The sequence below is a fragment of the Nestor notabilis genome, unplaced genomic scaffold (assembly GCF_000696875.1).
Source record: "Nestor notabilis isolate BGI_N333 unplaced genomic scaffold, ASM69687v1 scaffold5876, whole genome shotgun sequence".
Classification (NCBI taxonomy): Eukaryota; Metazoa; Chordata; class Aves; order Psittaciformes; family Psittacidae; genus Nestor; species Nestor notabilis.
This window is the reverse complement of record NW_009931386.1, coordinates 170,840-183,917: the sequence shown is the minus strand read 5'-3', so window position 1 is coordinate 183,917 and position 13,078 is coordinate 170,840. Positions and strand designations below refer to the sequence as shown.

At 45.5% G+C, this 13,078-nt stretch overlaps 1 protein-coding gene across 1 annotated transcript in view; it reads right to left on the bottom strand.

Moving 5' to 3' along the window:
• CADPS (Ca++-dependent secretion activator) overlaps nucleotides 1-13,078 on the bottom strand; it is a gene marked incomplete at both ends in the record, with an annotated part of 149,784 nt that overhangs the window by 4,884 nt on the left and 131,822 nt on the right. Inside the window, 4 exons of the mRNA XM_010015858.1 lie at nucleotides 3,010-3,093; nucleotides 4,160-4,234; nucleotides 10,239-10,386; nucleotides 12,662-12,817. Coding sequence (XP_010014160.1) covers nucleotides 3,010-3,093; nucleotides 4,160-4,234; nucleotides 10,239-10,386; nucleotides 12,662-12,817 — 463 coding nt within the window. The remainder of the gene's footprint in view (nucleotides 1-3,009; nucleotides 3,094-4,159; nucleotides 4,235-10,238; nucleotides 10,387-12,661; nucleotides 12,818-13,078) is intronic.

The window sequence follows — 13,078 nt, the reverse complement described above, 5'->3', positions numbered from 1 at the left end:
CGGCCCCCTCATGCTGCCATGGACCAGCCATAGGCTGCCCAAGATACCTCCAACCCAGCTCTTCTTTCTGAGCAGCAAAGCTAAACCACCAGGAGGAAAGCTTGGGAAACGATGTGGCTTGACAGCCTGCAGAATTCAAGCCAGGGTCTGTGCTCAGGGCTGCACTGTGCCACGCACCTCTATCTTCAGATATCACACACGGCAGGAAAATAATGCAGTGGCACCCCAGTAGACCTGCAATCTGAGCATGGATTTAGCACTCTTAGGTCCAGCTCAGCGCCGCCATCTCAAACCACCTTCTTCTCCAAAGCCAAGAGGCGACAAGAATAACTCAGTCAGCTTCCTGAGATCTGCCCCCTCCACCCACAAAAAAAAAATAGAGCTGCTTCTCCTGCCCACTCCTCTTTAATCAGAATAATTACTTGTTTTTCTTTAAACTCAGATTTGGCTACATTTAGTGAAATTTCCAAACTGCCGGATGTTGTGTGATTTTTGCTAGGCTGCCGTTTTTCACAAAGTATGTGACTTTGCCATGAAACGTCTCAGTTTACCATACAAATTTTGCACAGAACAAAAATAAGATCTTTTACTTCTGTCTCCCTTGGGTAATATGCAGTCTTTAGTTTTAATTACCGAAGGTGTAATTCTCTGCCTACAGAGGCCATCCAGATTCAAGGGAGTTTTAGCATCTGGTATTCCTGTGACTCAGTGGATCTGCACATGAGGATGCCCAGCCAGGGCCTGGGCTGCTGTTGCTGAGATGTACTTAAATGTAGCAACAAATGGGGGGAGGAATGGTGGGGGGGAAGTCTGGCCAAATTTAGAAGAGTGTTTTCCTCTCAAAGTGCTCCGCAAGGAGAAATGGCTAGTGAGAATTTATTAGGACAACAGATGCATTAATTTTATCTTGAATTTCGAGGCAAGAATTGGAAATGAGGATATCCTACTAGGTGATAAAACTGTCTGTCACAAGACCCCCGATTACATGTCACTTGCAGAGCGCCTGGAAAACACGCGATGAAAGAAGTCAGTGGAAGGGGGTGGGAGACTAATGCTTTCTAGAGCTCAGCGGCTTGGACCATCACACTTTGTTGTATTTGTTCCGACAGGGAAAACGTGGGAGGTGGTGCAAGCATGCTGTAACAAGAGAGAGTTTCTCTATTTATCACTGCAAAGACTAAACACAGCAAATCACATTACTACTGCAAGGAAGGGAGACAGTATCTAAGCCCAGTGCCAAAGGCTGCTCCTCAGCCTCCTCTTGCAGCTGGTGCTGCCCAGTGGCTCCCAGCAAACAAGCTGGGCAAAGCAAGAGATGTCCCTTGCCTGAAAAGGAGCAATCCTGCTCCTCTGCAGCATGCCCAGCCTCCTTGTTGGGAGCGAGGGCTTAGCACCTTCCTGGAGACATGCATACACCACTCACAGTAACTATTTGGATGCTGAAGCACATCCCCTTCCCAGGGAACTGAAGCTACAGGGATGGGTTCAAAGGCTTTGGGGCTGTTGGAGCACAACAGACCATTCTGCTGCTGCTGGGGCAGTTAACTGTCAATGTCTGAATAGCAGCAGAACCCCATGCACCTACGTGCCACCTTACCATGACTGGGCACCCAGAGCCCAAGTGCGCCAGGGGCTTTGCTCAGCAATTGAAGGGAGCAGCACTCAGCAGTGTAAACAGTAGGATGTGGTGGGAGCAGCGCAGCATCAACCAAAGAACAGCTTGGATTCACAGAGAAGGAAGGGCTGCACATTACACTGTCTACTCGGGCTGATGCTGGTACTTCTGAAGCCTGGAAAGCTGCCACCTCCACATCCTCTACTGCTGCTGGCATGCAAGCATCTCTTCACTCTCTGCAGCACTGGAATGAGGGAAGGTTCCACCCCAAGGCATCACCTGAATGCCCCCAAGCAGGGATGAGCACAGCCCTGGGGCTGTAACTACACAAAAGTTATCCTGGGAGAAGAGCTGCACTGTGAGGCAGTGAGTGGGACACCAATCCTTCCCCTTCTTCTCCAAAGTGCCTCCAGCACAACTCTAAAGTCAGGATAAGTTTGAACCCTGTGGCGGATTAGATAAGCTGCATGCACGTAGCTGCCCATGAGCAGAATTTCTTGCCTCTGTTGGTAAGCCTTCCTACATCCATTCCCACTTCCAAAGGGATCCTACAAAACTGCCTCAGACTCAGCAAAAAAGGCCCAAGAGTAGCAAACAACAGACAACTGCAAGTAGCTAACACAACTGAATGAGACTTGGAAAGCCTTCTGCCATGCTTGCGAAGAAACACTCGTGTGAACTTCCTGGCATGCATTTTCAGAAGACCTTTGGAAATCAGCTGCTATGTGCTTGTCCTAAGAAGCTGTCACAACACTTTTCTGGAATACAGCTCAGGTTGCTTAACTTTTGCTGGATACTGAGGCCAGTTTTGCACAGATTGTTCTTGTCCTGAAACTTCCTAGGAAATAAGCTATGTGACAAGCTGAGGGTTTATTCTGCAATGTTATGTGCGGCATGAGAGGCATCTTGTGCTGCATAACCTCATGGCATTTCTCCTACCTTGCTCTCTTTTAGAAACACAAAGGCACTCCCTAGATCTCCCTTATTTTGTTTTTCACTACTTAAGATAGCCACTGTTACGGCCAGAAGACTGAGAGGAACATACTCATCATGCAAAACGGCAACGAAGCAACTTCTTTACTTAGGGAAATCACATGTGCAGTGCAATGATTTCTTTTCATCTTCATACACATCCTCAACAGCATAAATGCCACCAGCCCAAATGATGACTAGAGATGGCTTTACTCTGTGCTACAATATAATGGCCTATGCATCTTGGGTGTTTATGTACAGTACACCTGCCTACAGGTTGTTTGTCTGTTCATGCGGGGGTTACAGTGTTCAAACACTGCAGAATGGCAGAATTATGATGTAGCTGATCTAGTCCTGGGAGAGCAGGAGAATGCAACTCAGGAGTTAAAAGAAGAAGAAAGGAAACTATAGTCTGTACTTACAGTAAATGACAGGAAAGAAGAAAACAGAGTTCCTTCATCGTATCTAGACAGTTTGGCCAAGACTCCTTCCAAAATGGTGACAAACTACGAAGGCAAAAAATACTGCAATTATTTTTAATCATCGAACAAGGGTGTAAAAATCAGCATCAGCTCCAAAGACACCAGCAGAGCTCTGAGCATTGCCAAAGGAATGGACAACCTTTCCCCAGGCACCATGGGCTGGGGCTTGGGGAGAAAGGAGCATTGCCTTTTGGGTGCTACATGGTCCACCTCTTGCCGGGTGAGCATTGCCCCTCGGTGTCATGGGTGATGCTGGGGACAGGAGGTGGGAAGCCAGCACAGCCTCTCCAGATGGGGAAGCTGGTGGTTCTTGCTCCCAGTACGCAGTGTCAAGCACACAGCTAGCTGGGTATTCTTGCAGAAGAACTGAACTGGCATATGTTGGTGGATTATGTTTAAAGGTCTCCACTGTATAATAGGGATGACTTGTTCTTAGAAAGTTTGCAAGTAGAGGAAAACACACCCCACCATCTTCCTCCCTATGTACCAATTCCTCTCTGTGCTAGCACAGCACACCAGACCTACACAACCACCTAAGGGAAATGCTGGCAGCTGAGCTAGAGGAGCCGACTCTGATGAAAAACAATTTCCAAACAATTAAACCTGACATTTTGGAATGTATTTCCCACTACTGTCACCTTTAAATTAATTTCTTAGAAGAACATATGGTGATCTTGCACAAGATGAGTTATTCGGTCCGCACAACCTTATGCGTAGGAGCGGTGACCACCTCGCTGTGCCACCCCATCATCTCTGCAGCAGCATTAAGCAGTGCCACCCCCTGACTGCAGCTACCCCCCCAGAACCATGGGGCAATGCTGACCACGGGGTGTTACGCCCCCATTAACTTAACACCCATCCCCTAAACCCACTTCTGGCCCAGTATGGCAAATCCTGCTAGCAGCATATTACATCTCACGCAGTTCCTAATCATCAAAGAGTCACCATGAAAGGACTGGGAGATGTATGATCCCGCCTGTGAGAAACAAGAAGCCAATTCAACATCTTAATGTGTCACATTTTAATGGAAACACACATATTAAAAATGCAATGTTAACAGTGAATCACTTCACCTGAAGCTGAAGGTTACCTTTGCCACTAGGAGTGTTATCATTTCTTTGACGGTTTCCTCAATTAGTTCATCTATTTTTGAATGGTACTGGTGCTAAAGAAAAATAAAAGGGGGGGGGGAAATATTAGCATTGATCACAAGCAAGAGCTCTACAGTTGTCAGACTCTTCCCTTGGTAAACCACAATATGCAGTATCAAACTGAAGAATTGTGCAGCTTATTACCCTGGGCTGCACTATGGTGGCCAGTGATTACTTACAGTTGTTGGAGAGACCTTGAACTCAGGAGAATCTAACATCAGATTGTGAAGCATGGGCAAACCCTGCCCTCTTCTGTGTGGCCACAGCTCCGGGAGCCACACGCAGATGTTGAAGTGGAGGCTTTGCCATTCCTGTGAGCACCAGACCCTGAAATCCTTTTGCTTCAGTTCTGCAGGCATTACCCTGTTCATTTGGCACACGGATTGCACCCGGCAAAGAGATATACCTGCTGCTGGAGGGGAACAGGCAGCCCTTGCCTAGGGTACCACAAATCACACAGCCGTTGGAAGGGGAGTGGGGAGGACATGAAGACAGGCTGAGAGAGCTGGGCTTTTTCAGCTTGGAGAAGAGAAGATCTAGGGAGACCTTAGAGCAGCTCCCAGTGCCTAAAGAGGCCAACAAGAAACCTGGAGAGGGGCTTTGGACACAAGTGGGTAGTGATAGGACAAGGGGGAATGGCTTTAAACTGGAAGAACAAAGATTCACATTAGATATTAGGAAGAAATGCCGCACTACGAGGGTGCTGAGGCGCTGGCACAGGGTGCCCAGAGAAACTGTGGCTGCCCCATCCCTGGCAGTGTTCAAGGCCAGGTTGGACACAGGGGCTTGGAGCAACCTGCTCTAGTGGAAGGTGTCCCTGCCCGTGGCAGGGGTTGGAACTGGATGAGCTTTAAGGTCCCTTCCAACACAAACCAGGGGATCTTGCAGTGGGTTAACCCCCCAGGAATGGTGTTACACCCTTCCCATCTACTGTAGCAGAGCAGTTGAACCTATGTTACACACTGGATTCAGCAGGCACATAGCTCAGTTAAAGCACTCATTTAAACACTTTCTCAGTGACTAGAAGATAGATTTAAACAACACCCAACAAACCAAGATAAGCCTTTTTGTCCCATGCAAAAGCCATCAGGCAGCTCACCGCCGAGCCCTGGGTGTCAGCAGATCCCATTGCACCAGCTCAAGACTGGCTGACCCACACCAGTGCCTGTAGCATCAGCGTTTCTGCGCCTTCAACCCAATTCCTGCACATGCCAAACCTTGCTTAGCTTCGGAGCTCTGATGCAATCAGCTGCAATATGGCTAGAATAGGTACTAAAATACAGTCTCCTACTAATTTAGAAAAGACCTGTTTCCAATACAAGATTTAATTAGTGAAAACATACAGTATATTCTTATTTTCAATGGACTGAGAAAATACTGATTATGACTGCTTTCCAACACAAAACATTTGATTTTTCAGTCAAACATTTCAAGCACTGGTGCTAGTCACTATATTCATTACCACTTGGCATTAATATTGTTTTAAAATGTTAACATCAAATCACATTGAAAGAGACAAATCTGCTTTAAATACTAATCAGACTTTGGGAAGGAAGACTGCGAGGGCTTTACAAATGCTAGATGTTGGTGTCAGTGTCTGATTGTAGTCTCTGAACTGCTCTATACTTTGGGGATTTTTCCTCTGACATTAACACTAGTAAAAGAATTTGGACAAAAGAAAATAAAAGTAGGGGACACTTACCCACTCTTTAGCAAACTTTTCAGGTGATTTGGAACAGAAATAAAGAGAAAAGGGCAAAAGACAGGAAAAAGAACATATGAAGATAAAGTATAAATAAACCAAAATCTTTTAAATAAAGAGAGGTATGAGAGCAACAGCATCATGCACAGAAACAATAAGCAATGGAAAACAAAACATGATCAAAACCTCCTTTCACTGAAGCACCAGACATTGCTACCTGTAGTATCTGCAGGCAGTAAAACCTGCAGAGACTCTACTGTAGCTAACTGCTGACAGTCTCTTGTGTTTTTATTTCGCTCCAGAGAGGAAGGCTGTCGACAGGCAGGGTTCAGGATCAGGGCAACTGCACATCCTTTACCAGGATGGATGCACCTGAGGGGTGAGCCCTGCTGCAGGGGTTACATGGTGAGGCACATCCCAGGCAAAGTCCTGGCACTTCCCAGGCAAAGTCCTGGCTGGGCACACTCAGAGCATCACTTATGAGGGAGGACAGGCTGGCACTGCCACACCACAGGCTGTGATCCACTGAGCCCACCCCGAGATAAAAACATACATGAGCAAGCAAGTGATATTTGCATTTGCAGCTCCCATTTCCATGTCCTGCTTTGCAGGTCAAGAGATATATGAGTCCCTTATGGGATCATAGTTATGATCTGTTAATTAACAGATTAACTAACACAGAGTTAGCTCTTATCAGCTCCTGGGATTGACTTGGCCGTTCCCAGCACAGCTGGAGGCGTAGCTGTGGGGTGACAGGGACCAGTAACAGTTGGGTACGCACAGGAGCTGCTGACGTCCTTGGCGTACACAGCCAGAACCTCCTATGGGAGCTGAAGAAGGGTTTGTGCATATGTTGGGGGTGTCTTCCCCATGACATTTTCCTTCTGCAACTAGGTTTTCTGTGTGTGCGTAAGGATCTAGCTAACCACTTTCATTGGGTAAGTCATGACTTTTAACTCAAAAATGGCCAGCTGCATGCAAAATAATACACTGTCATATGCACCCACATGCATTTTCAATTTAAAGCTTGTTTAAAAAGCAATTAAGAGCCCTGGTGGACTAAAACCGCAGCTCTGAGAGTAGGAGAGGACCCTGTGCATGCACCAAGGTGGTGTTGCAGGGCTCTGATCGCTCATTCCCATTGCAGCTGCAATCCCTGTGGTCCACACAGACCTAGTGGGGGGCCAGGACCATGCAGAATAGGGCCCATGAGGCTGTGGGTCCTGCTCTGGGCCAGCCACAGCAATGTGCATCGTGTGCTGCCCGTGCTGCAGCTCCAGCTCCACCTCGGGAAGATGAGACTGAGCCAGGATGGGGTTGGAGAAGGCGGCAGTTTGGGAAACGACTGCCTGGTGCTGCTTTCACAGGCGCCTGGCTCGTAAACCAGCATTTCTAACAGCTCCTTCTACATTTCTTATGGAAACGCTCAAGGTTAAAGATCACATATCTGGTTTGCTTTACCCAGCGCAGCCCCCACTTTCGATCGAGTTCATCGCAGCTTTCTATTAGCTCAATTATTACAGTCCGTAATCAGCGCACTACAATGATTCAAGTTGACTTTATGTGATGAGTATCTTGCCTTGTCATGTAACAGATTGTGTGTACGTTGTATTTCTCTAAGGACCATCTGACCTTAGATATTAAATAGAAACATACTAGACCAACTGAGAAACATTTAATACATACATTTATCCCCTTAGATGTATTAAAAATTCAGAGGAAAAATAAATATTTAAGATGGTAAAGTATGTTTACCAAATGTTTTAACAGCTGCCTTTAGAGACAAGGAAATGGAAATGAAATGATGGGTGTTTGTTTCACAGGGTAATGCTCGCAAAATGCATTCAAGTATCTGTTAAAGTGAGTGCAACTGAAGGTAGTCTGAAAGGGAAGGACTTTGGGATGGGAGGGAAACTGCAGGAGCGAGGTCAAATAATGTGTGGAGAGAATCTCTGCCCATGTACAGCGTGGACTGTCAGGAAAATCAGGGGTTTGTTTCTAACAAAACTCTCTTCTCCAGTGAGTCTGGGCAGACTCCCCTGCCTGAACACCATGGTGGGCAGTGAGCCCTTTCTGCTGCTTTTGAGCTGTCTGCAAAGGGACCACATATCTGAGAGCCACGTGCCAGCAGTGGCACTGACAGAGGGTCCCATCAGCGGGTTGTGTCTGTCCCTTTTCCCCTGTTCATCCCTCCCCAGTGGCTGCCATACAGCAGGGATGGGGGGACAGAGGGACTTAATGATGCACAGACACAGCTCCCCAAATTACAGAGAAACACACAATCTCCAAACCTGGTTTTTCATCCCTCTCCTATCTGACTGTCTCATCAGAAGTGGAAGAGGCAAGGTAGCATTTTGTTTTCCTCTCCCAACAACAGATTTCTATCTTAACTCTTAACCCCCCCAACATGACCATCTCAGTGCACAGGCTTAGACAGCTTCAAGAAGAGACTGAGATAGCCAAAATATGGAGTGGCACAAAAGCGAATGGAGGGGGAGGTAGTAACACTCATTAAAAGAAAGAAAAGAAAAAGGGAGGGTGTATAAAATACTGCAGCCCTAAATGGTAACTTATGCACTGATAATTTACATCTGCTTTACAGGTCTATTAGTTCAGCTATCTGTTAAAAACCCCAGCAACTGCTGCTTGCAGCAGGAGTTAGGCTGTCTCTGAGCTGCCATACCAAACACCTTCTTGAAGCAGCACAGGCAGATTTACAGAGCTAATCCCTGCTGCAGCTGAGAACAGCAGAGAAACAACCCCACTGCTGCCTGCTCCCCTCTCACTTGCAGTTTGACTCAGAACAAACATGCATTGTGACTGATAGGCTCAAAATTTGGAGGAAACAGGCAAGCACAGAGCATCACAAGTTAGAAGATGCAGCAAGTGCCTGATCACACTATATCCTGACACAGCTGATGTTTTGTGCCACCTGAATACTTAACCTGACACTTTTATGAATGCAATGAGCTTGCTCTGTCATGATTACAGAGTCTGCTTGATCTCCCTGTTCCCAGGGACTGTGCTAGTACAATGCACATGGGTTTGATCCTGGTTTGCAGTGGGGAGCATCACAACCATGGCCCTTCCTGGCTGCTAGGGCACTGCCAGGGCAGATGCTGCAGCAGCTGCAGGCTGAAGAATTTGGGGAGATAAATGAGTCTGAATATGGAACAGAAAATGGTAGAGAAGTTCACGTCCAGGCTTGGACAACAAAAGCCCGTTCAAGATCTGCCTCAGCTGACTTGGAGGGCAAGGGAAGAACCTGATGATGGGCAGTCTGAAACCTCTCCTGCAAGGTGACTGCCACAAATAAAACGCTGTAACTAAACCATGTATAAGAAAAATAAAAAGAACAGCTGAATGTGATCCAAACACCACTGACATCAGGGCAAGGATCCCTGCTGCACCCAGCGGCCTTTGGAGCTAGTCCTCTCAGAGCAATAGGGAGAGGTAAACAACAAAAAAATGTAAAACCCAACAACTTGCAATGATTCACTGCAAAATCTGACCAAGGGAAGTTTAGTGAAAGGGCTTATCTAGGAAGTGCTGACAAGCAGCAGGATGGGAGAGCCAAATAGTATTTGTCAATTTATTCCAGACTGGTATATGAATATTTAATTTGGCTTGAAGCCACTGCAGCAAAATTACCATTACGATGCATTTAATCTGGCCCAATTTACCACGTCTTTCTAATTCATAGATCAATTCACAGAAACTTCAACCTTCAACTATGGGTTCAGAAGAAAAAAAATTATCCACAATTGATTCAAACAGGTTTGTTATTTGGAAACTTAAGTCATTTAGAACCTAGAAATCCAGGATCATCAAGTGTGCTGATTATAGGCTCCAGGAAGTCAGAGCAGTTGAAATTTCAGTCTACTTTTGGAAGTTATCTGTTTTGGTGTTGTGTTGGATTTGTTTTTTTCATTACAAGCATCACAGCAACAACTTGGCACTTCCGTTTTCCTTCTGTTTGTCTATAGAAAATAGTCATATACAGGAAGTGCTGATACCTGGCTTCAAGGTGTGGCTAATGACTTAATCTATATGGTCATCATACATCAAATAAGCTTAATAGATACCTTACAGATACCAGAATCCTTGCAAAAAGCCATTCCTAAGTGACAGGGATTCTGAATGCTTATATTCATTAGATTTATTTGAAAGCAACCCCTTGCATATTCGTCTGCACACTCTGTATGGAAGGCTAAATCCACAACTGATATAACGGCTCCGAAACCAGCACGACAGGAGATAGGAAATTTCATGGCATTGCCTTTAAAAGCTGTGAAAGGAAGAACCTGTATTTTTACCTCTTGGCCCATTTCCATACTGCAAAGCTTTGTTGACTGAGCTTTGGCATCCACCATGACATTAAACATGGTACATATTGATTGAGGGACTCGGAAATCTGTTGATCGGCTGGTTTTCTGCAGCTTTACTTCAAATGCAATCCTGGTTCTGTTAAGGAAAGTAGAAAAAGACATTTCAATTGCTTTTAAATATAGTGAAGCTAATAAGAATAATGTGAAACAATACTGTGAAGAGTTTGAGAAACCAGAAAGCTGAATGTTACTGGGAGTTACAGAGCAATTATTACAAACATGCTGGAACTTAAAATGATTTTCCAGTTTAAAAAGAAACCCTCTCTCCACAATACACCCTACTTATAAAGTGTGCAACGGTTTCAGAGTAACTATGACTTTCTTGTGCTTGATAAACAGTGTGATGATGTTACAAACACCAGTGTCAATGTACACATATAATTTGGTTGCATTGGCTGATTTATAACCACAGATAAAGAGCAAGCCTGACGCATTAAAGGAAGCTGCGGTTGCTCCATGGTATCAACTACAAGTAACAGAAACTCATTCATCACTTGACTGAAATCATAGCATTTTTAGGTCTACATGATTGTATTTGCTGGCTGAAAGTTCCTAATTGTCTCATAAGTTCAGGAAGTGATTTCCCTGATCATACTCACCAGCATATGGCTGCAAAATGTGCATGGGTGCAGTCGTGCAGGTATGAACACAGGCATCGCACCAGCCTGCACCTCGCTGCTCTCCTGAGGTTCCACTGAGCTCAGATTTGACATCCCTGGGAGTTACAACCCATGTTACACCAAGAGCTTTGTCAGGCCAAAGACTACAGAACTTGATCCCACGTCGTATTTTAAAATACCAAGGCATTTGTGACTCTAACATGGGGAATACTCTGCAGTACAGTGGGCATTGCCCTGTCTTTCTTCAGAGCCCCTCTGCAGCTGCCAGCGGTACTTCACTAACCTAACCTAAGCTAACACAGAACAATTATCACATCAGCCAGAATCTGCCAACAAATTAACATAGGAGCTTCAGTTTAGAAATAACAAATAATATCAGCTGCAGCTCAGGAATAACTCTGATCTTGAACGATCCCCCAAGGGTTATGCAAATGAAAACTCATTTACAAATGTAAAACTTCCATTCTTGGGATCAGCTCTGAGCTGGTATATAGGTCCTCCTGCCTGGATTTATTAGCAAAACAGACCTTCCTTGCAAGGGCTGCTTTCCTGACAGCACCAAAATACAACCAAGCGCGGAAGGCAGGGTGGCTCCTCCATGGTATTCAACGGTTCAGAGACAGACGCGCAGAAAAATGTTGTGTCAAACTGAAATTGCTAAAGAAACCTTAGCCAGGCCCTGTTTGCAGGTGATATAAATAGGGAAGGCAGCATATTGGTTTACATCAGCAGTGGCATTTGAACTGATTTAATTACCAGTGCCAGATTTAGCCTGGACTCGGGGACTAGAATCTTGATAATTACTGAAAGGACCCAAAGTGACTGGGATTTTCCATCTCCTCGCAGAGATGAGCATGTTCCTACTTACTTATGCTCAGAACCATTATATATAGTCATACCACTACAAGCTGGGCCAGGTTTTTACAGAGGGGCAACATATTTGTAGAAAGGTTGAAGCAGTTGGGAAAAAAACCAACCAGATTTCACGCACACAAGCCCTTCTTCAGATGTACCTGTAAACTTGCTTGTTTTTCCCAGTTATCTCAGCTGAGCTAGCCTGGTCCCATTTCTATAGATCATCACAGCTAGAAGGTGACTTGGTTCCCATTTAAAAAAGAAAGATAAAGTAAGTGTTTTGCTGGTGGTGCTGGGGACACAGCAGAGCTCCAGAACTAGGTTTGCTCCTAAATGATGGTCTGACAACCAAATGACAACTGAAGCACAGCTTTCGCGCCAGCCAAAGGACTAAAGACGAGCTGCTGCAATAAAGGGGGATTTGCTCCATGCCAAAGGCATCATGACCATCTTATTGCACTTAAAATGCACTGGGGTTTATTCCAGAAGGGGGTAAAAGCAATCCTTGAGATGTCTGGCTTCAGCAGGCAAGTCTCCTGCCTACATCCTGGGGACCAAACATGCCTTCTCCTACGGTGACATTGCACATCCAGACTGTGAGGAACATGTGAACAATAAATGTCACGCTCACACTTGCAGAATGGCCAGGCAATTGTGGTACAGAACAGCCACATCACACATTGCAGCTAATATTAGCATGTACCAGCTGTATTTGGCACCCATTTTAACTTTGGTTCGTCTCTTCGTCTATTAATTTCTGCACAATGGAATGCAAAGTTCTCTTCCAACTCAAACCATTCTGTGATTCTATGATTCTCTGATTGAATCCTGTGAGCGCCTATGAGAAACATGACTCTTTTGCTCATGGTCACGTACCTTTTCACGCAGGACTCGATCATGTCACTCGCCATAAGCTTCAAGCGTTGCTCTAAGTGTTTTCCAAACTCCTCCTCAGGCCAGTGCAAATCCCGAATGAAGGTCTGTAGGGCATCGAGTTTCCAGAACAGATCTTCCGAGGTGCCTGATCCATTGCTGGCAGGGCAAAATGAGAACAAAAGTCATAAGTGGCACCAGGCTTTTTGTAACCTGATGTGGAGACCATTCCTGCAACAAGTGTAGAGCAGACAGTAGTTTCATACACACGACAACGCTGGCAATCTCCACCATCAGGATTTTGAGTTTTACCATACAGTTGCCTAATCTACCTTGCTGTCATCACCCACAAAACTTTCCAGACCAGATGAGTAAGACAACATTATGGGTTACACATATTAACAGGAATCATGTGTGTAT